Source organism: Chaetodon trifascialis, chromosome 14 (genome assembly GCF_039877785.1).
Source record: "Chaetodon trifascialis isolate fChaTrf1 chromosome 14, fChaTrf1.hap1, whole genome shotgun sequence".
Classification (NCBI taxonomy): Eukaryota; Metazoa; Chordata; class Actinopteri; order Chaetodontiformes; family Chaetodontidae; genus Chaetodon; species Chaetodon trifascialis.
In genome coordinates, this window is record NC_092069.1 from 27,065,913 (window position 1) to 27,092,105 (window position 26,193).

Sequence of the window (26,193 nt, forward strand, 5' to 3'; positions counted from 1 at the left end):
CACGTCTCAGATGTCTGTCTGCTGGACGCAGATCTAATCATGGAGGTGATTGACAGCCGGACCTCAGAGGTCCAGTGTGGAGGAGTTACTGGCATCTAGTGGTGAAGCTGCACATTACAACCAGCTGACCGCCCCCGCCCGCGTCAAAGCCCCTCCGTAGAGTCGGTGTTTGGTGTGTCCCCTCCGGGCTGCTGTAGAGACATCTGAATCTGATCAGTTTGGACTCTGAGAAACTGAAAAAGGCATTTTGTCTTTTGATCAAATGATGAATTAAAAAGATCATTAACGACATCGATAAAACACAGTGATGGTGAATGAAAGCAGGGACACGTGTGTTTTTGTCCTCACTGTTTTGTCTGTCGGACTGAGACGTCCCGCTGTCCGTGTGTCAGTTTCCAGAGGAGCTGCAGAGACTCACCGCCAACCTGCGGACGGTGGATCTGTCCGGGAACAAGATCGAGCTTCTTCCCGCCGCCGTCGGAAACTTCCTGCAGCTCAAGAGTCTGACGCTGAACTCCAACAGACTCAGTGAGTGTTTGAGTGTGACGAGTGTCCTCCTTCCTCTGCTCCGTCCCCTGTCTCTGTTCACACGCTCATGTGTCTTCAGGTAGTAACTCTGGTGTCTTCGTCCTCTCTGAACCAGCATGCCGCCTGCAGTAACGTCCACGTGTTTCTGTCCTCAGCCTGTCTCCCCAGCGAGATCTGCAAGCTGAAGAAGCTGGAGACTCTGAGTCTGAATGGGAACCGGATCCAGCAGCTGCCCCCCACCCTGGGCCAGCTCAAAGCCCTGCGGACCCTCAGCCTGTCTGGGAACCAGATCTCAGAGTTCCCTTCCGGACTGGGAAGCCTGAGGCATCTGGACCTGCTGGACCTGTCCCGCAACCAGATCCAGAGCGTCCCCGCAGAGGTGTCCGAGCTGCAGGCCATCGAGATCAACCTCAACCAGAACCAGGTACCTCAGGTCTCACGGTCCCCGTCCTCCGATTGGACAAAGACTCGTCGGTGCTTTGACTCAAAGTTTTTTCGGTTCCAGGCGTTCGGAGCACGCGAGGCGTCTAAACCGCCGCGTCCGCGTCTCAAGCGGCGGCCAAAATGTTTACCTTCGTTAGAAATACGGAGGAGTGTCCTCGGCGTGACGCACGAGAGACGTCACTTCAGGTGACGCGCTTGAACCTGATTGGACGTCAGGGAGGTTTGTGTGTGTGCACGATGAGCGAGAACAAAAACTCCTCAAAAACAAGACAGAGTCTTTCTTAAAATGTGAAGACGATGTTTCGTTTGTCCGTTTTGTCCTCAGGCGTCCAACGTTTCGTCCCTGTTGATCGTCAGTGACGTGGAGTTCATGTACGATCCGCGTCGTCCGTGTTCGTATGTACGCCGATGCTGAACGGAGGCGACGAAGGTGAACCGACACCTCTCAGCACGTCCACACAGCCAGCACCCGCAAGAGACTCGTCCGTCTCCGTCAGCTGATCGGAGCCTCGCGGTTTCAGGTCTCAGTTCATAGTTGTCCTCTTCTCTTCATCATCCTGCTCCTCTTCCTCCAGATCTCCTTCCTGTCAGCGGAGGTCTCTCGGTGTCCCCGTCTGAAGGTCCTCCGTCTGGAGGAGAACTGTCTGGAACTGTCCTCCATCCCTCTGTCCATCCTGAAGGACTCCCAGGTGTCTTTGTTCTCTGTGGAGGGAAACCTGTTCGAGGTGAAGAAGCTCAGAGACCTGGAGGGATACGAGCAGGTGAGACCGGCGTCCTGCCGCTGCGTTCAGGGTCTGTGGGACATAACAGTGAGATTATATCAGAGACAGCAGATGGGGGACATCTGTCTCTGTAATCCATCACTGCTGTGAACAGTGATTGTAGTCTCTGCTGGTCTCTCATGGTCTCTGCTGGTCTCTCATTGTCTGTGATGGTCTCTGCTGGTCTCTCATGGTCTCTGCTGGTCTCTCATTGTCTGTGATGGTCTCTGCTGGTCTCTCATGGTCTCTGCTGGTTTCTCATGGTCTCTGCTGGTCTCTCATTGTCTCTGCTGGTCTCTCATTGTTTGTGATGGTCTCTGCTGGTCTCTCATGGTCTTTGTTGTGTCCTCCTCAGTACACGGAGCGTTTCACAGCCACTAAGAAGAAGTTCGCCTGAAGACACTCAAAGACAAGTCTGGACCTCACAGCGCCACCTTTAGACGGTCAGCAGAGACTCCGCCCACCACCCCCGCTGCTTCTTCTGCTGCTGAAAAACAAACGTCTCACAGCCGGACAGTCCTCCTCACAGCGTCCTCTCTGGCTTCTGGACTGCAAACTGAGTTAAAGGGGACATCTGTCCAACACCAGGACCTGGTTCATGTAACCTACAGAGCGACAGACAGATTGAAGCTGTTTGCTGCGTCTCTCAGGAACTGAAGTGTCCGTGTCCTCGTTCAGTCTCCGACCTTTGACTTCAGTGTCTGTCTCTTTAAATTATTCTTTTCTTTAACTCTTAACTCGTCTCAGACTTCCTGTTATGAAAGTAGAAGGTAAACGAGTCAAAGAGCAGTGTGTGTGTTGGACATGTTTGATGAATGAATGTTGTTTGTCTCTGCAGCTCATGTCCATCAGTTTGTCTCCCAGCGTCTCACAGTCGTCTGATGGAAAACTGGATCTTTGGTTTTTACAGTATTTTTCAGTTATTTACACAAAGATTAATGAAATTTGGTAGAAGTTAAAATCCAGATTCGACCATTGACCTTTGACCTTTGTCTCTGCTCCACGTGAAGGAAGAAACAAACCGAATGAAGGAATAATTCTGATCAAATGTCCACATGTGAAAAAGTCCGTCTGTCCCCCAGACTCCACCTCAAAGCACACAGATTCAACAGAAGGTAAGACGGCTCACGTGCACACGTTCAGTCCACCGAGGGGGACTAAGTCCTCCTGAGCCGGACCTTTGACAAAGGACAAAGGTCAAAGGTTGACTCTTATCAGGACATCAGGAGCGTCTGCTCCTCTGGCTGCAGTGAGACATCCTGTCTTTGTCCTCTGATGGACTGAAGGGGTTTTGTCTGATCTGAGTTCAGTTTGCTCGTCCGTCTCTCAGAGTTCAGTCAGCAGGACGCTGATGAAGAGGACGTTTGTCTTCAGACCTTCCAGCTTGAATCCGACGGTGGGATCGTCTCACGTGATGGACGCGCCGCCGACCTCGTGTCGTTGACGTGTGGACGACCTGTTGGCGTGTTTGAACGCTGGACTTCCTGTCAGCTGCACGTTTGGAGGACATGAAGACGTTTTCTTGTTCTACAAGCATGAAGTGCACGAAAAGTGTCCCTTTTCACTTCCTGTTGTTTCCGCTTTGTCTTCTCATGACTAATATTGATTATTGATTATTGATTATTGTCCTCTCGCTCATTGTACAGGAGGACAAACAACACGCTGTCCTTCTGCAGGTTCTGGCTCAGTCCAGCTGCTCAGTGGACGGACGAAGTACTCACAACTTTAACTTCAGGAAGAGTACTTTTATACAGGGTAGAAATACTCAATTACCAGTAAAAGTCCTTCAAAATTCAATAAAAGTACAAAAAGTTTGAAATATACTTTATGTATATTATATACTTTCAAAAGTAAAAGTACTCATGCAAAGTTGTGTGACGCTCAGTGTACATGTACTCCATTTACTCAAGTACACAATGAAGGTATTTATATTTGAGTATTCACATTTTATGCAACTCTCTGCTTCTACAGAAACGTTGTACTTTTACTCCGTCTCACAGCTTCAGTTACTCTTCATCTCCCTGTCCAGTGAAAAGCTCGTATCTCCAGATGTGCTGATGTTGAGTGTTTGTGCTGAGCTGAAGGATGAAGAGTTCCTTCACGTCTTCCTCAGCTCAGTAAACTCTTTAAAAGCCTCTTGATCAGCTGAAAAAGCTTCGTCACAAAGCTGAAAACAGCCTGTTTGTCTCAGATACGAGGTTCTCACAGGACGGTCATGGCGCTTCATGTAGTAACTGTCAGACAAAAGTAATGGAGTACAAGAACAAAGTAGTTTAAAGTGGAAACTCAAATCAAGTACAAGTACCTCAAAGGTGTACTTTAGTGCAGTACTGAAGTGAAGTTATGAGGAAGAGGAAGGAAGTCTTCATTACTGTACGTGAGCTCTGAAGGGACGCCACCAGGTGGCGGTCATGCGCAGTGAGTCCTCCGTCTCTCTCTCTCTCTCTCACACACACACACACACACACACACACACACACACACACACACACACACACACACACACACACACACACACACACCCTCCCCCTCCCCGCCACATTCCACAGGGAGTGAGACCAACCAGTGTGAAGCTAGACGGAATGTACAGACCACTTCCGGTTGGACATTTGCCTCATAAAGTTTAATTGCAATAAAACAACTGATTTACAGAATAAAAGCAGAATGTTTATGAAACAAACAAGTGTCTGTTGTTGTTTTTGAGAGTCTGCTGACGTTTATATAAATAAATACACGTGTGAAGAGGGGCGGGTGGTTCGATCCCTGGTCTCTGCAGTCCACATGTCGAAGTATTCTTGGACAAGATATGAACCTCAGAACTGGCCCGGATGCTGCGCCATCGTCACTTCGGATAAAAGCATGTGCTAATGGCTAATTGTAAAGACAGAAAGACAGTTTGAAGCAAACATTTAAGGAATGTCTTCAGTCTGTGTGGAGGTCTTGACTCTTAGTGGGAGACGAAACGTCCATCCGGTCTTCATTGTCCATCCGGTCTTCATTCAACCCTCTTCGAATTATCATGACCTGGTTCACTGAGAATCCTCAAAGACAACTCGTGTACGACTTTGTTTTATTTTGAAGGGTGTCGTGCTTCACTTCCGGTAGCCGTGTTTTAATCTGTGCATTTGACGTGGTCCCTGAGAGAAAACAGCAGCTCGTTGAGTTCAATGTTTCTGCAGCGGAGAAACAAACTGACGGAAACTTTCTGCGCTTTGTTTCCTTCAAGAACAAAAACATTCTTTTCACCTTTAAGAACTTTTTCTGCCTCACGAACTGAACGTTGCGTCCTCTGAACGGCTGCGTCCAGACCCCCACTTTCCCCGGTGAAGTCCTGTTTGTCCAGCTGGAAATGAGGCTTCTGTGAGGGACAGAGAGCCGAGCCGAGCCGAGCCGAGCGGAACCATCCGGTCGACGAGGGACGGTTGGAGGTCAGCAGACGGAGATAATGAGAAGATGAAGCTGTTTGTGTGGATTCTTCTGTTTGTCCTCCGGAGTCATGAGGGGACCTGCGGACACGGTGAGTTCACTGACCCTCCCAGCTGGAACTCACACAAATCACTGTTTCGTTCTTCGTAGTTTGGTTTCTGTCCTCAAGTCACAAATGTGCTTAAACTCCATTCATTTCTTTCTCCAACATTTCTGCCTTAAGCTTTTGTAACTTTTCCACAAATATTGCTGTTCTGATAAAACTTGTGTGAAACATGAAATGAATCTAAACGAGTGTGCAGACGGTGAACAGGCAGCAGCGGCGTGGCTTCGCTGTGTGTGTGCGGATTAAACAGGAGACAAGTGTGAAATTATACGGGTCCAGTGTGTTTCTTTTCCGATGAAACCAGCTAACAAGCAGAGGAATCTTAATTTTCACCGTTTTCCAACGGAGCTTGGTTTGAGCACACAGAGGTCCAACTGGCCAAAGTGCAAGTTTACGACAGTTTGAGAGGGAAATGAGGGCACGCGAGCTCCAGATCGTCGTTATTATCCCAGCAGCGATGCAGTGAAGATGTTTCAGGCATTAAAAAGGCTGACAAACTCTAAAAATGTCCCGATGCGACAAACAATCAGTGAATTCATCGATTAGGAAAGAGTTCAGTCACGAAACCGAAGATGGTTCAGAAACATGAACAATAAAACATAAAAAAAAGAAACTTTACACTGAGGTCACGTTCTAAGCCACATCACAAACACCTGCAGTGAGGAGGTCAGAGGTCACATGACGTCAGTGACGTCACTGTCAGCGTTTAAAACTGAAGAAAATGAGCAAAAAAGATTAAAACATTAAAAAACATTGAAAACCTTCGAATGAAGACAACAGCCTGTGTGTGTGTGTGTGTGTGTGTGTGTGTGTGTGTGTGTGTGTGTGTGCGTGCGTGTGTGTTCAGACTAATTCTGACTGCTGTCCCACAATGCACTGCTCAGAGGAAGCCGTGAGTCGATTTTTCTTCGTGATGATGTCATCACCATCCGCTGAGTGTTCGATGGTGATGATGTCACCGGTGGAGGGAAGTGACGCGTGTTGGATCCTCTGATGGTTGGTGATGTCATGGCCGTCTATCATGCTGTGTTCAGGTGATGTCAGAGAGCGTCAGAAGTCTTCTGCTGCAGAGATTCAGTCATATTTTTCCCAGCATGCCTCAGCTGACGTCAGAGCACTGCAGCGATGAGTGAACTGACTCAGGATCTGTATTATGATCGTTTCAGGTGTTGAGGTGAGGTGTGTTCAGGGCCCGTAGGGTTTTCAGAGGAGGGTTGAAATCATGGACTCAGTTTAATGGATGAAGGTTTTGGTTGGAAGTGAAAAGTGCAGTATTAGTATACACTTTCATAGTATTATAGTTCAGTAATACTCAGGAGTTCAGTCGTTCAGCTTTTCATCTCGTGCACACGTGACGCCATCCAGCCGCAGTCCAGCCAATCATTTCACTTTATTCCACAGACCTGCAGGTGGCGCTAAGACAGTAACAAAGAGAGAAACGAGAGGTGGGGTCAGTTCTTCCTGAGGACTGTCGCCTCTTCAGGTACGAGGCGTTGTCACGAGACCACAGCTAGCTGGTTAGCATGCTAACAGTCCACACCTGTGTGCAGGTGAACGAGGTGTCGCCGCTTCGCTCTGATCATCGTTTAGTTCATCGTGGAACTAAAAGTCTCCGTGTGTTTCCATCTTTTCGTCACACGTTTGAAGAAACGTGAGAAATAGAAACTGAATGAGTTTAAAGAGTGTTTCCTGTCTGACCTCTGACCTCTGACCTTCCTCACATAAACTCATGACCTCCATCATGTTTCCATCGTCTGGCCTTTGACCGGAGCTCTTTAATGACGTAACTGCGTTGTTTCTTCTTCTGTGGTGGTTTAATGGCCTCTGGTTTCTGCTGCAGGTGTGACGTTCACCAAGCACCCGTCCAATCAGACGGTGTCTCAGGGCAACGCGGCGAGGCTGGGCTGCGCCGTGCAGGGCGTGACGGAGCCCGACATCGTGTGGATGAAGGACGGAGAGAAGCTCTACAGCACCGACCAGATGTTCATCACGCTGGGAGAGCAGCACTGGGAGACCTACCACAGGTTCATCCACACGGTCACTGAATGCATCACCCAGTACACCAAGATACACCAGTATGCTCCAAGCACTGGGCGTGCTGGTCTGATAAATGTCAAAGTCTAATGTCCTCCAGCTGGACGTCTTTAAATCACAGATGTGTTTGTCTGAATGTGGACTTGACGTCCGGTCGTGACTCGTTTCCTGTCGTCTCAAACCTGCAGGGGGACGCAGAGGACATGTGTCTGCGTGGACATCGTGTCCTTTTGCATGTGAGACAAAACAGATGTGGTAGCGATGCTAATATCCTTTAGCGTGTTAATGGTGACTCCCATTATGTGTTAGCACTGAGCTAACAGACAAAGCGCTAGTTATTCACATGTATATAAAATCCATCCAAGAATCCGAAAAAAGAATTGAGACATTTAAGTGAATCCAGTTTTTTCCTCCTCTCATACGGCCTCGTATGTAGGTGTGAACACCTGGAGGATTGTGGGAAACAGGAAGGACTCTGAGAGACTCTGTGGTTCATGTTTCATAGAAAACTTCAAAGGATCAGACTGGTCTCTGGGCCCAGCATACCTGCAGACCAGCTCAAGGTCTGGCTGCAGTCCGAGTGCTGGTGTCAGGTCTGGCCCTGGCCCTGGCCCTGGCCCTGGCCCTGGCCCTGGCCCTGGCCCTGGTCCTGGTCCTGGTCCTGGCCCTGGCCCTGGCCCTGGCCCTGGCCCTGGCCCTGGCCCTGGCCCTGGCCCTGGCCCTGGCCCTGGCCCTGGCCCTGGTGGGGGTGCAGTGAGTGTGCAGGTCAGTGTTGGTTGTTGCTGTTTCTGCTCTGTTTGATGGTTAAACAGCACATCAACAGTAAATAGAGGCAGAGCTGCTGTTTGCTTTGAAGACCAACCGCTCTCCTCGTCCTCGTCCTCGTCCTCGTCCTCGTCCTCGTCCTCGTCCTCCTCTGAATGAAGAATCTGAATGTTTATCATCGTCTTTTCAGGCTTGATCTCAGTCAGTGAAACAGAAGCTGCTCCTCATTCAGCGGCTCGGTGCTGCAGGTGTCACACCAATGTTTCCAATGAGCGCTGTGATTAGCCAATCAGTGCCATGGGCGGGACTAACGCCACCGCCCAGCTGTTCTCAAGCCATCGGCTGGAACCGACGAGGACCCAGTGAGATGAGCTGATGGATTCGCCTGTTTGTGACCCGACCGCCACGTTAAAAACAGACGCATTGAAATCAAGCTCCGCCCAGCTCGCAGTAGGTAACCCATTAACTGTGCTTCCATTGGTGCGCTGCGTCCACGGTGGTCTCCAGTGATTGGTAGAGTGGAAGCAGACTGAATGGAGCTCACTGTGTTTTAATTATCAGACGCTCAGTGAACGCACCATCCCTCAGTCCTTTGTAGCGATCAGACGACCTCTAGGAGTCCAGCAGCTGGCTCACCGCTCCCTGAGGCCTCTAGGAAAAATGTCGGCTTTGAAGGCTGATCTCAGGTCAGCGGTCTCTGCTCTAAGAGTTTGAATGTGGCCTGATCTCAGATCTGTTCGTCTCAGCGAGCAGTTAATCTGCTTTACACTCAGATTCCTGGACGGAGAAGAAACACTGAAGGTCACAGAACTGAGTTTAAACTGCACAACGGTCATCAGGTCGTTCAGGTGTGTCGTAGTTTCCCTCAGGAAGGGGGTCCACGAGGCAGGTCAGCTCCACAGAAAGATCCAACATTCCAGAAACCACAAACCTACGTCAGCTCTCTGCTGTTTGGTTCCACAGTGGTTTCTGGTCCAGCTGTAGTTCTGGTTCCACAGTGGTTTTTGGGTTCATTTGTAGTTCTGGTTCCACTGTGGTTTCTGGGTTCAGGTGTAGTTCTGGTTCCACTGTGGTTTCTGGGTCCAGTTGTAGTTCTGGTTCCACAGTTGTAGTTCTGGTTCCACAGTGGTTTCTGGGTTCAGTTGTAGTTCTGGTTCCACAGTTGTAGTTCTGGTTCCACAGTGGTTTCCTGGTTCATTTGTAGTTCTGGTTCCACAGTGGTTTCTGGGTCCAGTTGCGGTTCTGGTTCCACTGTGGTTCCTGGGTCCAGTTGCGGTTCTAACGCTCTGTTCTTGTCTCCAGCGTGAAGTCGGTCCAGCAGCAGGATGCGGGTCAGTACTGGTGTGAGGTGGAGTTCCACGGCCTGACGTTCTCCTCTGAGCGAGCCTGGATCACAGTGGAAGGTGAGGTCTTGTTTGTCTGACAGCATTTGGAGTCAGTGAACGCCTCTCAGTCCTCCAGCTGTGACAGCAGGTGTCTGTGTTTTCCTGCTGTGTGCTGTGACCCTGAATGCCTCGCTGATCGATCCTCCATCAGTCTGCTTTCTAATGTTTTTTTTTCCACCATCGACTCCTCCTCTTTCGTTTCACCTCCTCCCAGTCGTGTCTCCTCTCAGCAGAATTCCCATCATGCTCCTCTCATTAAGTCCTGACTTCCTTGCTCCCGCAGGTGTCCCTCACTTCATCCAGGAGCCGCAGGATGTGGCGACGTTTCCCAATGTTCCCTTCAACCTCACCTGCACTGCCGTGGGCCCCCCCGAGCCCGTGGAGGTGCTGTGGTTTCTGGGGGGAGTTCAGGAGGGAGAGTCCAGACCGTCCCCCTCCGTCCTTCACGTCCAGGGTCAGAAAACTTTCTGTCTTCTTGTGACATGAGGGTTGAACAGGCGGCGAGGGTCTGATGAAAGTCTCCCCCAGTGCTTCATGGGAAATGTAGGATTAGAATAAGTCAGATTTGAACCTCCTCTGACTTCAGCTGGAAGACCTTTCAATATCAACACACACACACACACACACAAGGTCAGAGGTCACAGAGGCACTGAGTCACTGCGAGTCTGTCATGAACTGATCCAGGGTCAGCTGCTTGTTACAGCTTACAGAAAATGTTAATCTCATTATTATGTCGTCACACACACACACACACACACACACACACACACACACACACAGATTCGAGGTGTGTGAGTCAGACACATGTGAGCGTTGGAATTAATCCAAAGGTCACTCCTGGCGGGCGGAGCTGAGAGGTCGTTCCTTCAGACGTTAGTGAAAACTCTGTAACCTGTCTGTCTGTCTGTCTGTCCTCTGTCTGTCTGTCCTCTGTCTGTCTGTCCTCTGTCTGTCTGTCTGTCTGTCTGTCCTCTGTCTGTCTGTCTGTCTGTCTCTCACCTGGAAAAATTTAAATTTTGAGTTGTGTGTGTGTGTGTGTGTGTGTGTGTGTGTGTGTGTGTGTGTGTGTGTGTGTGTGTGTGTGTGTGTGTGTGTGTGTGTGTGTGTGTGTGTGTGTGTGTGTGTGTGGTTCCAGTAACAGTGTGTCAGATGTGGAACAGGATCCTCTTCCTCAATGATGTCATCCTGTCATCCATCCAATCAATACTGCTGTGTGTGTGTGTGCGCGTACACATTCCCACACACACACACACACACACACACACACACACACACACACACACACACACACTGCGTTTCCAGTCCAGGCTCGTGTTCATTCACCTGTTCGATCAGTCAGCTGATCTGACTGGTCGATCCAGATTCTGAATCATCTGCCTCAAAGCTGCGAGCTGATTGGTTGAGTTACAGGTGACATCACTTCCTGCGGCGTCATGACTACATCCCAGCTGAGCAGCCGAGTTTCCCTCAGCTCAGCAGAGTTGACCTGTTTCCAGGTCTAAAGGAATGAGTTTCCATCCAGTATTGATTGGAGATATTGATCACTTATTGGCTGATCAGAGAGCGAGTGAAGACGATGAGGACAGAAGATACAAATCAAACACAGAGGAAGAGGAAGCCCTCAGATCTTCTTCTTCAGTCAGAGTATTAAAACCAGTACAAATACTCTGTTACCAGTCCTGCATTCAAAATGTAGTACACGCACAAAAGTACTGGCTTGTAAACATACTTAAAGTACCAAAACCAGAAGTACTTTCTAATAATACACCAGTATTGATTATTTGATTAGGTTTTGTCTCAGTAATCTAAAGTTATCAGTGACGTCAAAAGTACAATATTTCTCTTTACTGGAGTAGAAGTATAAAGTAACATCAATGTGAATACTCATGTAAAATACAAATACCTCATTAGATAATGTACTTAATTACAGCTGAGAACCCCCTGTGTGTACCGCAGGTGATCATAGTGATCATTGAGGTGCAATACCTGATCAATAACTGTCTCTCTCACTCTCTCTCTCTCTCTCTGTCTGTCTGTCTCTCTCTCTCTGTCTCTCTCTCTCTCTGTCTGTCTGTCTCTCTCTCTCTCTCTGTCTCTCACTCTCTTTCTCTCTGTCTCTCACTCTCTCTGTCTCTCACTCTCTCTCTGTCTGTCTGTCTCTCACTCTCTCTCTGTCTCTCCCTCTGTGTCTCTCTGTGTCTCTGTCTCTGTAGGAGTGAACAGCAGTGTGAAGTTTTACTGTGAAGCAAAGAACGCCAGAGGGATCTCCGTGTCTAGAACTGGCACAGTTCACATTAAAGGTGACTTTACCTGCTGGAACTTCACTCACTGAAATGTTCCATCGTTCATGAAGGTGTGTTTGGAGGCAGTTTTCTACCTGTCCGTTCTACCTGGAGACAGTTGGTACCTGGAAACTCTGTATTGTAAGATGCAAATACAGGTTTCTGTTCAGACACTGTTCTGCAAGTCGTCTTATATTAGTAGCATGAGAAGCATTGATATTAATGCTAATGTTAGCGCAGCATGAGAAGCATTGATATTAATGCTAATGTTAGCGCAGCATGAGAAGCATTGATATTAATGCTAATGTTAGCGCAGCATGAGAAGCATTGATATTAATGCTAATGTCAGCGCAGCATGAGAAGCATTGATATTAATGCTAATGTCAGCGCAGCATGAGAAGCATTGATATTAATGCTAATGTCAGCGCAGCATGAGAAGCATTGGTATTAATGCTAATGTCAGCGCAGCATGAGAAGCATTGGTATTAATGCTAATGTCAGCGCAGCATGAGAAGCATTGGTATTAATGCTAATGTCAGCGCAGCATGAGAAGCATTGGTATTAATGCTAATGTCAGCGCAGCATGAGAAGCATTGGTATTAATGCTAATGTCAGCGCAGCATGAGAAGCATTGGTATTAATGCTAATGTCAGCGCAGCATGAGAAGCATTGGTATTAATGCTAATGTTAGCGCAGCATGAGAAGCATTGATATTAATGCTAATGTCAGCGCAGCATGAGAAGCATTGGTATTAATGCTAATGTCAGCGCAGCATGAGAAGCATTGGTATTAATGCTAATGTTAGCGCAGCATGAGAAGCATTGTTACTAACGCTAATGTTAGCGCAGCATGAGAAGCATTGTTGTTAACGCTAATGTTAGCGCAGCATGAGAAGCATTGGTGTTAACGCTAATGTTAGCGCAGCATGAGAAGCATTGGTGTTAACGCTAATGTTAGCGCAGCATGAGAAGCATTGGTGTTAACGCTAATGTTAGCGCAGCATGAGAAGCATTGGTGTTAACGCTAATGTTAGCGCAGCATGAGAAGCATTGGTATTAACGCTAATGTTAGCGCAGCATGAGAAGCATTGGTATTAACGCTAATGTTAGCACAGCATGAGAAGCATTGTTACTAACGCTAATGTTAGCACAGCATGAGAAGCATTGTTACTAACGCTAATGTTAGCACAGCATGAGAAGCATTGTTATTAATGCTAATGTTAGCACAGCATGAGAAGCATTGTTACTAATGCTAATGTTAGCTATTTTTAGAAACATTGTTACCAGTGCTAATGTTAGCACAGCATGAGAAGCATTGTTATTAATGCTAATGTTAGCACAGCATGAGAAGCATTGTTACTAATGCTAATGTTAGCTATTTTTAGAAACATTGTTACCAGTGCTAATGTTAGCACAGCATGAGAAGCATTGTTACTAATGCTAATGTTAGCTATTTTTAGAAACATTGTTACCAGTGCTAATGTTAGCACAGCATGAGAAGCATTGTTACTAACGCTAATGTTAGCACAGCATGAGAAGCATTGGTTCTGACGCCATGCTAACATTTCTTACACCATTTCAACATGTGGAAAAATACACTGACACTGCTGGAGCTACTGACTGTAGCTGAGCTGTGATTGGATGATAACTCTCCGGGGGTGGAGCTTAGTGAACTGTCTGTCTCTCTCTCAGTGTTGCCTGCGGCTCCAGTCGGGCTGCAGGTTCTGAGGATGGTGGACAACAACGTCACGTTGTCATGGAAACCAGGATTCACAGGCCACTCTGAGCTATCCACCTGCATCCTCCAGGTAACACGTCACAGGTGCACCTATATAAACCCTTTATACATCAAAAAACCATGCAATGAAGAAATCACCTGGAAAGCGTCTCGAGGTAGACGCATTGTAAACTAATAATGGATAAAAATAATAATAATTTGAATCCACCTCATCGATTAGTAATTTCAGCCTTAAATGAAAGTTTCATTCCATGAATCAGGAGTTTTGAAGCTTCTTTTTCTCTCCCTCCTCCCCCCCCCCCCCCCCCCCCCCCCCCCAGCTGTCCAGGCATTCAGTGCGGAGGTGGGACCTCCCTCAGCAGAAGGTCATGGTTCCTCCTCACCTTCATGTTCTGTCATACCTGAGGAGTTACTCTAACTACAGCGTCAGAGTCTCCTGTGTTAACGAGGTGGGGCCGTCGCCCTTCACCCCCTGGCTGCATTTCCAGACACCTGAGTCAGGTGAGAGACGATGACACCTCCATGTTGATGACAGTCTGAGCCTCACTAAAATGTACTGATATATGTGAGAGGAAGACGATATTAATGGATTTTGTCACTTGTTATTATTCCCTGTCTTTCTTCTATGTGAAGTAAAATTCAGTCTGCTGCATTAGCTGTTAGCAGTTAGCAGCCCCTGTTAGCAGCCCCTGTTAGCAGCTCCTATTAGAAGGAGAAGAAACGTACTTTATTAATCACATCACACAGGTGTTAGTTGCACTACACGCCATGCTTTCCGTGAAATTAGTTTTCCCGCATTTGACCCATCCTCGATCTGTCGATCCTCCGCGGCAGACCAGGAGCGATGGGCTGCCAGCTGCCAGGCAACGCTGACGCCCGGGCCCCGGGACCAGCACTTCTCCGTCACCATTGGTCAGGCGGTGATCTTCTTGCATGTTTTTAGTGGGGGTTATTAGGGAGGAAACCCCGGGTGAACACGGGGAGAACATGCAAACTCCACACAGAATTAGCACCTTCTGTAAGCAGTGCCTGTTAGCAGTTCTTGTTAGCCAAACCTGTTAGCAGCCCCTGTTAGCAACTCCTGTTAGCCGCTCCTGTTAGCAGCACCTGTTAGCCACTCCTGTTAGCACGTCCTGTTAGCAGCGCCTATTAGCAGTTCCTGTTAGCCAAACCTGTTAGCAGCCCCTGTTATCAGCTCCTATTAGCATCTCCTGTAAGCAGTGCCTAATAGCAGTTCTTGTTGGAAGCCCCTGTTAGCAACTCTTTTTAGCTGCTCCTGTTAGCCGCTCCTGTTAGTTGCTCCTGTTAGCTCCTCCTGTAAGCAGCGCCTATTAGCAGTTCCTGTTAGCCAAACCTGTTAGCAGCTCCTCTTAGCCACTCCCATTAGCTGCTCCTGTTAACACCTCCTGTTAGTAGCGCCTATTAGCAGTTCCTGTTAGGCGCTCCTGTTAGCAGCTCCTGTTAGCCGCTCCTGTTAGCAGCCCCTGTTAGCCGCTCCTGTTAGCCGTATAAAGCAGTGTGTTAAAACGGTGACGATTCTCAAGGAAGTTCAGAATCATTTTCCAAGAGGATTTTAGGAGACTAGCAGCACAGCATTTTATGAGCGAGCACCTTTATTGAAATACATTTCAGAGTTGTAAAATAAACACTTATTTCCCCCAAATAGCTCCTGATCCTCACACTTAGAACCAGTTTTAACTAGAGCAACAACAGATGTGAAATTAAACATCCGTCATTCATTCAGAACGCAGAAAAGTTTTCTAAAACTCCATTCAGCAGCAGAGACTCTGCTGTCTGCTGCTGGCTTTTCTCTGAGCTCCAAGAGCTGGTGGCTGAGAGCTGGTTTGTTGTTTGTGTTGTGTATTTGATGTATTTGTTTTGTGTGTGTGTGTGTGTGTGTGTGTGTGTGGTCCAGCTGGAGGTTATCCAGTAGATTCCAGTCCTCTCTGTACAATCAGCTTTTGTCTGTGGCCTCAATCCATATGAAAGGAGCAGTGCAGCCTCTGCAGCGCCACCTGCAGGCCGCACTGTGCAGGCTGACCTCAGACCAGCCACAGTCTGTCTCTTACATTCAGATTACATGAGAGTCTGACGGAGGAACAGGCGGATGTTGTCAGTCAGAGTTCTGGACATGAAGCAGCAAAATGAGATGCGAGCCAACTGTTTCCTCTCAGTGTGAAATCAACTGAACAGGTTTGACGCACACAAACGTCTTCGACCTGACTCAAAGCAGGGGCTTATGGGTAACTGCAGGTCACATCAAACAAGCTGATTGGTTGGAGTCAAAGCACTGAGTGCAGTACCGTGTCCCCTGAGACTGCTGTCCTCGCCGCTCTCATGAGATTATTGTGTCAGAGCAGGAAGTTCCTGTTGGCTGGTTGCAGTGGAGCTCATCAGGAGTTTGGCTCTGAGTCGATCCATCAGAGCGTCGCTTTCCTTCCTGCAGACACAGATGGATCCGCGCTGTGTCCTGATGGATGAACTCGGCCTTTTGACATGAATGGATTCATCACAGCGGCGATGCTGTGAAGCCGACAGGCTGCTGCCGGTCGCGATTCAGAAGACGTTTCATCAGTCTGATTACAAACACGCCGACTCTGCTGTGACAGACAGAGCCGACGGCCAATGAGAACGAGGCCTGTAGCGCAGCAGTGCTGACTGTGTTTGTGTCCTCAGTGCCGTCGGCGGCTCCCAGGAACCTGACGTTCGAGCTGTCGGAGCAGCAGCTGTCTCTGAACTGGGCCGAGCTGCAGGACGAGGAGCTGCAGGGAAAGCTGCTGGCCTACAAGGTGCAGTGGACTCTGGGAGGAGAAGCACAGGTGAGGGCGGCTGGTCACATGGTCAGCGTGTGTCCACGCACACACACACACACACACACACACACACACACACACACACACACACAGACACACACACACACACACGAGCTGAAATGCACCCTGGGGGCTGTAGTTTGAATCAAGGCAGAGCTTCATGGTGGTCAGGCAGCGACTCTGAACAGGAGGAAGATGAAGGTGACTCCCTCTTCATCGTCTTCATTGACGTGTTTCTGGTGTGCAGGAGCCTCTGCTGTTTAAGGACAGCTCCGCTCAGCTGTCGGGAGGAGGACGGTTCTTCAACGCCTCCTTCCAGGTGTCAGCCTGCACCTCGGTGGGCTGTGGACCCTGGAGCCCCCCGGTCCTGGTGCTGCCCGCCTCAGGTAGACAACGCCCCTCAAACACAGTTTCACATCTGATGAACACATGAACAACTGGTTTGATGATCTGATCGGCTCCCTGTCGGCCCTCAGTGCAGGTCCAGGTCCAGCGGAGCCACATGTGGGTCGGTCTGCTGCTCGGTCTGCTGGTGGCCACCGTGGTCGGACTGCTGCTCACCGTCGCCGCTCACCGCCGCGGAAAAGAGACGCAGTTTGGGTACGAAAACTCTGAAGCATACGTTAACGTGGAGCTCACGTTCAGACTGAAAGCAGCAGCGAACAACATTTATTCAGCATATCCAAAGCTGCTGACAGTCAGCGGATTTCAGACAAACCAGCACTGAATGCTAACTGCTAACTGAATGCTAACTGCTAACTGAATGCTAACTGCTAACTGGCGCTGTGTTTGTATCACATCTGGTTGATGAGCTCCATTAAAACTTATCAGTGAGCCTCACTGTCGCTCCTTCATCACATGAACACACACACACTCTAGTTTATTCTGACTCTCTCACACACACACACACACACACACACACACACACACACACACTGCAGCACCAAACGTGGATTCATCCGCCGCTGAAAATAGTCCCAACAAAAACACTATGATATGAGAGCCAGATATCTGAAAGAGAAAAACAGACTGATGCTTAAGTGTTGACAGAAACACTAACTGTCCATCCGTCCCTCTGTCTGTCTTCAGGTCGGCCTTTAAGCCTCCGGGTCCCGAGAGCTCGGTTTCCTTCACGGCGGCTCGATCCTTCAACAGAAGCTGTGCTGAGCAGCAGGACTCGACGTGTGAGTGCAGCTTCGTTGTGTTTTAATCTGATTTTACTACGACGACAAAGTCAAACCTGTGTGGACGCTGAGCTCTGGACCGTCCACCGAGTGGACCGGCTGGTCTTCAGCTTCCAGTCAGACCAACAAAGGAAACGTCTTTTCCTCGTTAGCAGTTAGCTGAAACCTTTCAGGACCAACCAGAGCGTTTAGCTGCAGAGCTACAGACACACACACACACACACACACACACACACACACACACACACGCACACACACACACGCACACACACACACACACAGAGCGAACCCTCGCAGGACGTCTGTAGACCTCAGAGATTGAGTCACAGCACAGTTTGTCTGAGCTGACGAGGGACGTCTCTCTGTTTGACACTCGTCCCTCGTTGCCTCGTACAGGTCAGTCAGAGGAGCTCAGTGTGCTGCTGCTGATGGACGCTGTCATCCCACAATGCAATGCACACAGCAAATGGAGGAGCTGGAAAACGTTCAGATAGAGCATGGAGGTGAATCATCATGAAAGATTTAAGACAACAGAAACAAACAGGAAACACACGTTGATGAAGTTCCTGTTCATTTCCTGATGCAGCTCTGATTCCGACCAGTCTGGACTCTGAAACATCCATCAAGCCAGAGTCAATCATTAACACACCCAGTTCACTGACAGCAGCTCTCTGAGTGTCTCTGAGTCCATGTGTCCATCTCCTTCATCCAATCGTGACTGAGCCTTCCCAGGATGCCCCTTTCATACCCAGTCAGCCTCTTTACCTGTGGAATGTTCCAAACAGGTGTTCCTGGAGCGTTCCATCTTTCCCAGTCTGTGAAACGTGAAAGCAGATATTTACAGACATCACTGAAGCTGATGACTCTGGAATCGAGGTCGTAGTAACAGGAAGTTGTGGGGACAGTTTTGTCCAGTGAGTGCACAGATTTGGGACACACCTCGTTTGTTATGACATTCAGATCTCAGAAACTGATCAGGTGACATTAAAGCAATCACGCTAAGTGTTGATGAGCAGCGAGACGAAAGTTAAACTTACATTTGTTTCCATGGAGTCAAACTGTCTCCATTAACAGTCTGTTGAATTAGCTGTTAGCTGCTCCTGTTAGCTGCTCCTGCTAGCAGCTCTTATTAGCTGCTCCTGCTAGCTGCTCCTGCTAGCAGCTCTTATTAGCTGCTCCTGCTAGCTGCTCCTGTTAGCTGCTCCTGCTAGCAGCTCTTATTAGCTGCTCCTGCTAGCTGCTCCTGCTAGCAGCTCTTATTAGCTGCTCCTGCTAGCTGCTCCTGCTAGCAGCTCTTATTAGCTGCTCCTGCTAGCTGCTCCTGTTAGCTGCTCCTGCTAGCTGCTCCTGCTAGTAGCTCTTATTAGCTGCTCCTGCTTGCTGCTCCTGTTAGCTGCTCCTGCTAGCTGCTCCTGTTAGCTGCTCCTGCTAGCTGCTCCTGCTAGCAGTGCGCTCCTGGTGGACAGACACTCACTGGCTCTCTGTGATACTGGAGAAAACGTAAAAACATGAAGTTTCTCTGTGAAGTTGTGCAGTTTTGCTCCACTTTGCCAGAAATAAGAAACAGTTGACAAAGCAGAGTTGATGTTTCAGTGGCGGACAGTTTTATCTGGTAAAGCTGTATGAGCGGGAAGCAGTTTGCCTCACAGACAGACTGAACCTGCTTCAGCAGGCTGTTGATAGAAAACACTGCTACCTGTATTGATGGACCGGAGCGTCATCACCTGCTGCCCCTCGGCCGGTCGGACAGAACGCCTCACGGCTCACACACTCTGCAGCTCTGATCAGTGAGGATCAGACATCTGATCTTCACCTGCTCACTGCTGATCGAGGGAATGTGTCTGCAGTTTTAAAGTGTTTCTAAGGTCTAAATGGAGACATCCTCTGGTCGACAGGTGGTACTGCACCTGTTCAGAGGACACAGAGACCTCAGTGAAGACAAATGTAAAGGAAGACAGAACGGGTGACCAGTTGATTGACAGCAGCACTTCATGTGTTGTTTGCTTTTGTCTGATGATTCCAGTCAGGACACACTGGTCTGTCTTTTCTGTCCCAGTACAGATCTGTCCCAGTACAGAGCTGTCCCAGTACAGATCTGTGGACTCTGGGTGTCTTTTTGGTTTGTCTCTGTCTGTTTGAGGCTTTAAGGACAGAAGAGGTCGTATGACTGTAAAGTTCCCTGAGGCAGATTGTGACCTGTGTTGTGTAAATGGTGTGTGTGTGTGTGTGTGTGTGTGTGTGTGTGTGTGTGTGTGTGTGTGTGTGTGTGTGTGTGTGTGTGTGTGTGTGTGTGTGTGTGTGTGTGTGTGTGTGTTTGTGTGTGTCCCTCCAGTGGACAGTCTGGGGATAAACGATGAGCTGAAGAACAAACTGCAGGACGTCCTGATCTCTGAGAGGCTGCTCACACTGGGACACATGCTGGGCAAAGGTAACACATCGACATGCACACCAACACACTGCTACACAACAGGAACACACATTAGCTTAGCATTAGCTTAGCTCAGCGGCTGTGTGTGTGTGTGTGTGTGTGTGTGTGTGATCTGTGTGCGTGTGTGTGTGATCTGTGTGCGTGTGTGTGTGATCTGTGTGTGTGTGTGTGTGTGTGTGTGTGAGATCTGTGTTTGTGTGTGTGTGATCTGTGTGTGTGTGTGTGTGTGTGTGAGAGATCTGTGTTTGTGTGTGTGTGATCTGTGTATGTGTGTGTGCGTGTGTGTGTGATCTGTGTGTGATCTGTGTGTGTGTGTGTGTGTGTGAGATCTGTGTGCGTGTGTTTGTGAACTCTGTGTGTGTGTGTGAGAGATCTGTGTTTGTGTGTGTGTGATCTGTGTGTGTGTGTGTGTGCGTGTGTGTGTGATCTGTGTGTGATCTGTGTGTGTGTGTGTGTGAGATCTGTGTGCGTGTGTTTGTGAACTCTGTGTGTGTGTGTGTGTGTGTGTGTGTGTGTGTGTGTGTGTGTGTGTGTGACCTCTCTTTGCTCGCAGTCAGTCTGAATATAAAACAGTCCCATGAATGGACCCTCAGTGATTGGCTGTGAACGCTCAGACAGTCCCTGCTGTCTGTCTCTGATTGGACCGTCTCTGTTCAGACGTGCAGACATTGACCCTCAGTGTCCAGTTTATTAGGTACAGCCAGCTGACAGGAACACAGTCTAATGTGCTGATGCAAATGCAGCTGTTGAACTGTGTTACACCAACAGCTGTTTCACTCCATCCTCATTGATATGAACGGGGGGGGGGGGGCTCTCAGCTGACAAAGATGAGCAGAAAATCGTGACCTTGAAGAAGCTGAAACCACACCGACCTTCGTCCATTCAGTGAACAATGAATGTGATCAAAGTGATGAAGCTGAGTCAGCAGTTTCCTTTTTAACCGTGAAGGTCGAAAAGTAAGAGAACGATCCTGAAGCTGTGAGGACAGTCAGCAAACACCAGGCTGAGACCAAAGGAGTCCAGATTAAAGCCTGACTGACTGACTGACTAACGTCTGTTCATGTGCGCTTGTGTACCTGTGCAGGTGAGTTCGGCTCAGTGCGCGAAGCCTTCCTGAAGACCGAGGACTCTGTCCAGAAGGTGGCAGTCAAAGTGCTGAAATGTGAGTCCACCTTTCTTCTTCTTTGGTTGGTCGGTCTGCGTGGGCACGTTTTACTTGTGTTGTGGGGACCTTAACCTGTTTACACAGTCACATCGTGGGGACTCGTCTTCATTACGGGGACAAAACACAAGTTCCCGTCATGTAAATCATTAAATTTCAGAGTGAAGACTCAGGTTGAGGTGACGGTTCAGGTGAAGGTTCAGGTGAAGGTTCAGGTGAAGGTTCAGGTGAAGGTTGAGGTGAAGGTTGAGGTGATGATTGAGGTGAAGGTTGAGGTGACGGTTCAGGTGACGGTTCAGGTGACGGTTGAGGTGAAGGTTGAGGTGAAGGTTGAGGTGAAGGTTGAGGTGAAGGTTCAGGTGACGGTTCAGGTGAAGGTTCAGGTGACGGTTCAGGTGACGGTTAGGGGAGTAGTGGTTTTGGAAGTCTGCTGGAAATGAATGGAATTCTATGTAATGTCCCCAAAAATGATGGAAACATGAAAATATGTGTGTGTGTGTGTGTGTGTGTGTGCGTGTTCGTTTGTTTGTGTGTGTGTATGTGTGCGTGCGTGCGTGCGTGCGTGTGTGTGTCCTCCAGCTGACATCACCTCGTCAGGGGACATTGAGCAGTGTCTGAAGGAGGCGGCCTACATGAAGGACTTCGACCACCCCAACGTTATCCAGCTCATCGGTAACACACACGCACACACACACATCACATCACATCACATCACACCAGGGGTTAAAGGTCAGGTGGTTTGACAGTCTCGCTGTCCAATAGGAGTGAGTCTTCACCGGCGTCCCGGCCAGCGGCTGCCGATCCCGATGGTGGTTCTTCCGTTCATGAAGCACGGAGACCTGCACACCTTCCTGCTGCTGTCCAGACTGGGAGAACATCCATTTGTAAGAGACTTACAGGAAGCTTGTGTTCACACCTGCAGAGACAGCCAGGTGTTCACCTGGAGCAGGCGTGTGTTAGAGACAGGCCTCTGCCTCGCTGGCTGGTGCTGAGGACTCGTGCTCGTGTCTGATAGACTCGGACGTACAGCGGTCACGTGACCGTCGCCGCGCTGCGTTCCAAACATAAATCTACGTATTCCTTTGATGTTTTTAAACGCCGCCATCAAAAAGGTGTGAAAGTGTGACTCTGACTGTCCCTCCATCAGGACCTGTCTCTGCAGACTCTGCTGCAGTTCATGTTGGACGTCTCTCGGGGGATGGAGTACCTGAGCAGCAGGAACATCATCCACAGAGACCTCGCCGCCCGGAACTGCATGTGAGTCCACCAATCAGCTGTCAGAACCATCCCAAACATTAAAACCAAAGCAGCCAGTGGCCACAGGCGACTCGATCACACGTTCACCTGCAGCGGACGCTCTTTCACACCTTCATCAGCGTTTCATCGTGTAACATTCACTCATCTCCAGCGCAGGAAAAGCAGCGTTTTCAGCGTTTTCTGTCCAAACTAATTATTCGTGTGTGTGTGTGTGTGTGTGTGTGTGTGTGTGTGTGTGTGTGTGTGTGTGTGTGTGTGTGTGTGTGTGTGTGTCAGGCTGGATGAGAACATGACGGTGTGTGTTGCAGACTTCGGTCTCTCTAAGAAGATCTACAGTGGAGATTATTACAGACAGGGATCTGTTTCCAAGCTGCCCGTCAAGTGGATCGCTCTGGAGAGTCTGGCAGACAACGTGTACACCACACAGAGCGACGTGGTACGCACACACACACGCACGCACGCACGTACACACACACACGCACGTACACACACACACGCACACACACGCACACACACACACACACGCACATACACACAGTGAAGAGTGAAGAGCAAATGAGTGTGTGTGCATGAAGACTTGAAACCCTCAGTACTCACTCTGTGTGTGTGTGTGTGTGTGTGTGTGTGTTTGTCAGTGGGCGTTCGGCGTGACCATGTGGGAGATCATGACTCGAGGTCAGACTCCGTACCCCGGCGTGGAGAACTCAGAGATCTACGAGTACCTGATCAAAGGGGACCGACTGAAGAAACCTCCGGACTGCAGAGACGACATGTGAGTCCACGCACCAACGCCGCGGAGGGCTGCTGTTCCCTCAGCTCTGCCTCTGCCTCTGCCTCCCTCTGCGGCCGTTTAAAGCCGGATCAGGTCTGAGTGCAGGTCCAGGGGCGATGCGGGTTCATGCTGCCTGAAGGCATCAAAACTCCTCCTCTTCACTTCACTTCCTTCATGTCGCAGCTCCTTTTCCTGAGCCACTGTTAGTTTGTTCTGTTCACGCTGACCTCAACAGCTCCACCGTTCAGGCCTCACATTTCTCTCCCTTCATCTAAATTATTCTGTTTCCTGGGATGGCCATGGAATCGTCCAATCACAGCGAGCCGTGTAACACCAGCCCAACTTTCTGGCCATTTGTTCACTCTGATTGGATAAACTGTGGCTTTGCAAACGTGTGTGTGTGTGTGTGTGTGTGTGTGTGTGTGTGTGTGTGTGTGTGTGTGTGTGTGTGTGTGTGTGTGTGTGTGTGTGTGTGTGTGTGTGTGTGTGTGTTTGCTCACTTTTTGCGGTCATGACTTCACACACAGGTTGACACTGACGTGTTTCTTCTTCTTTGGTGTCTCTGTCAGTTATGAAATCATGCACAGCTGCTGGAGTCCAGTTCCTAAATGTCGTCCCAGTTTCCAAAACCTGGTCAGCCAGCTGGAGGCGCTGTGGGTCAGCCTGTCCCCCGCCCCCCTGGCCAGGGAGCCTTTACTCTATGTCAACCTGGAGGGGGACGAGGGGGAGCCGGGACGAGGAGGAGTACTCGGAGTCAGGGCCACGGGGCCGGAGGAGGCGACAGCAGCGGGGGCCCCGAGCTGGAGCGTCCCCTGGCAGCGCAGAGCAGAGGACGAGGAGAAGGACTGGCTGATGGTGGGGTCCGGGGCCGCGCTGGCCATCGGAGGAGACTACAGGTACATCATCGGTCCCTGCGGGGGGGAGGAGGAGGAGGAGGAGGTGGGAGGAGCAGGGAGGAGAGGGGAGTCCATGGACACTTTACAGGAGGAGGTCAGAGACGAAGAGGATGATGTTGTCATTAATGTCTGAGCAGAGACCAACCAATCACAGCGCTCCTCCTCCTCTCACCTGACTGCAGAGAGACGTTCATTTTACGGCACTGAGCAGCAGCAGGCGGGTGGAGACTGAACTCTGCTCAGACCAAAGGTACAAACTGTCTCACAGCCGGTCAAAGTACTCTGATTACATGTTGGAACACACACACACACACACACACACACACACACACACACACACACACACACACACACACACACACACACACACACACACACACACACACACACACACACGCGCGCGCTGACACCTGTTCACACAATCAGTACCTCTGATAACACACTGTGTCCCAGCTCTGGCAGTAACTGTCTGTCACACACGCGCACACACACGCATATATGTGTGTGTGTGTGTGTGCGTGCGCTGCTGGTGTTTATGAAGTTGGCGCTCTGATGGACAGAAAGTCAAACTCTGATGGACAGAAAGTCAGACAGAGGACTTTACCCCCCTGTTGACCTGTGACGTGTTAGCCTAGCGTAGCACAGAGACCAGACGCTGCCAGCTTCTGTCCCCGTGGATAAAGACTCACCTTCCAGCAGCTCGCAGCCTGATTGGCCGGTTGTCTTTTCTAATCTGGTGTAGGACGATGGTTGACCTCGCAGCGTCTGTCGACAGGAGCTCTGCAGAGCTAAAGGCTGGAGACAAAGCAGCACCTTCAGGCTGACGGTGACGAGCTGCTTTCTGCCGTCCAGCTTCACTGTATGTCCACAAGTATCTGGACACTCCTGGAGGCAGACTTTTGGGTGAGACGAGCATGTGGACAGCTCAGATTGGTCAGTTATCTTTTTAAGTCATCTGTCAGCAGACGTGCTTCGTCGGGTCAATCGTCTGTTCATTCAGTGACGTGTCTGTCTTTGTTTGGACTGTTGGTCAGACAAAAGAAGACATGAGCTCAGACTCTGAGAGACTAGGATGCATATTTATTCTGACTTTTAGAGCATTTCACAGACTGAACAACTGATATTTGGTACATTCATGGACGGTGCTGATGGAGCTGGACCCTCCAGCTTTAAATGAACAAAGTGCAGCTGAGCTGAAAAACATTCAAATCAATCGAACAGCAGCTAAAACAGTTCAGGCTCAGCAGAACAAACGACCAGTTTGACCAGAAAATTAATCCGTTCAGAAGGTGTGAATGAGCCCAGTCAACCAGTTTCACACTTTCAAACATGGCCGATCGTCTTCAGCTCAATCACGTCTTTTATTCTCGTGTGTGTGTCGGTCTCGTCAGCCGAGTTCGTTTCCTCTCGTCTTTGTGGTGCTCGTACTGTGAAGCTGCAGAGGAAACTGGTCCTTCAAAATAAAGCTCTGCTCTGCAATCTGCCCTCACTGTCAGCCTGGGACACAGCAGCTGGTCTCACTGAGTCCTAATGGTCACATGTTGGTCCACTTGCTGAGTAACTGATGAGCTGAGCAGTTTGGGTCCAGGGTGAAGGACTCAGACTGACCTTCAACAGCGGTTCCAGTTTCACACTAAAAACATTTCAGTCTGCTTCCTGTTCCTGTCTCTACCTGATCCAGACCTCCTGCTGCTGAAGTGACATTTCAACAACTCGTCAGCGCTCTCCAGTGGACAAACTCTGTTTCTCAGTGAGCTCCAACAGATCTTTGACATTTCTCTGCTGCTGCTGCTGCTGCCTGAGATCAGCTGATCTGATCTGATCTGAGCTGAGCTGAGCTGAGCTGATCTGATCTGAGCTGATCTGATCTGAGCTGATCCGATCCGATCCGATCCGAGCTGATCTGATCCGAGCCGATCTGATCTGAGCTGATCTGAGCTGAGCTGAGCTGAGCTGATCTGATCTGAACTGATCTGAGCTGATCTGAACTGATCTGAGCTGATCTGAACTGATCTGAGCTGATCTGATCTGATCTGATCTGATCTGATCTGATCTGATCTGATCTGAACTGATCTGAGCTGAGCTGAGCTGAGCTGATCCGATCCGATCCGATCCGATCCGATCCGATCCGATCCGAGCCGAGCCGATCCGATCCGATCCGAGCTGATCCGATCCGAGCTGAGCCGATCTGAGCTGAGCTGATCTGAGCTGAT

The 26,193-nt window shown here is 49.5% G+C and overlaps 2 protein-coding genes across 4 annotated transcripts in view; both read left to right on the forward strand.

The window, feature by feature from the left end:
• The window catches only part of lrrc57 (leucine rich repeat containing 57), a 5,481-nt gene extending 1,075 nt beyond the window's left edge, over window positions 1-4,406 (forward strand). For all 3 annotated transcript variants that reach the window (XM_070979576.1, XM_070979577.1, XM_070979578.1), the window contains exons 3-6: window positions 393-528; window positions 684-952; window positions 1,548-1,733; window positions 2,089-4,406. In XM_070979576.1, the coding sequence (XP_070835677.1) occupies window positions 393-528; window positions 684-952; window positions 1,548-1,733; window positions 2,089-2,130 (633 nt within the window). In that variant the 3' untranslated portion in view covers window positions 2,131-4,406. The remainder of the gene's footprint in view (window positions 1-392; window positions 529-683; window positions 953-1,547; window positions 1,734-2,088) is intronic.
• Window positions 4,407-4,907: 501 nt separating this feature from the next.
• On the forward strand, window positions 4,908-24,328 carry tyro3 (TYRO3 protein tyrosine kinase). The gene is made up of 19 exons (XM_070979217.1): window positions 4,908-5,250; window positions 7,106-7,289; window positions 9,367-9,467; window positions 9,733-9,903; window positions 11,663-11,749; window positions 13,423-13,538; window positions 13,789-13,969; window positions 16,145-16,287; window positions 16,529-16,667; window positions 16,758-16,881; window positions 17,371-17,465; window positions 19,798-19,893; window positions 20,978-21,055; window positions 21,635-21,727; window positions 21,818-21,939; window positions 22,203-22,312; window positions 22,589-22,748; window positions 22,948-23,084; window positions 23,654-24,328. Exons 1-19 carry the CDS (start codon window positions 5,187-5,189, stop codon window positions 24,111-24,113), a joined length of 2,661 nt encoding a protein of 886 aa, XP_070835318.1. The 5' UTR covers window positions 4,908-5,186; the 3' UTR covers window positions 24,114-24,328.
• Window positions 24,329-26,193: the final 1,865 nt, after the last annotated feature.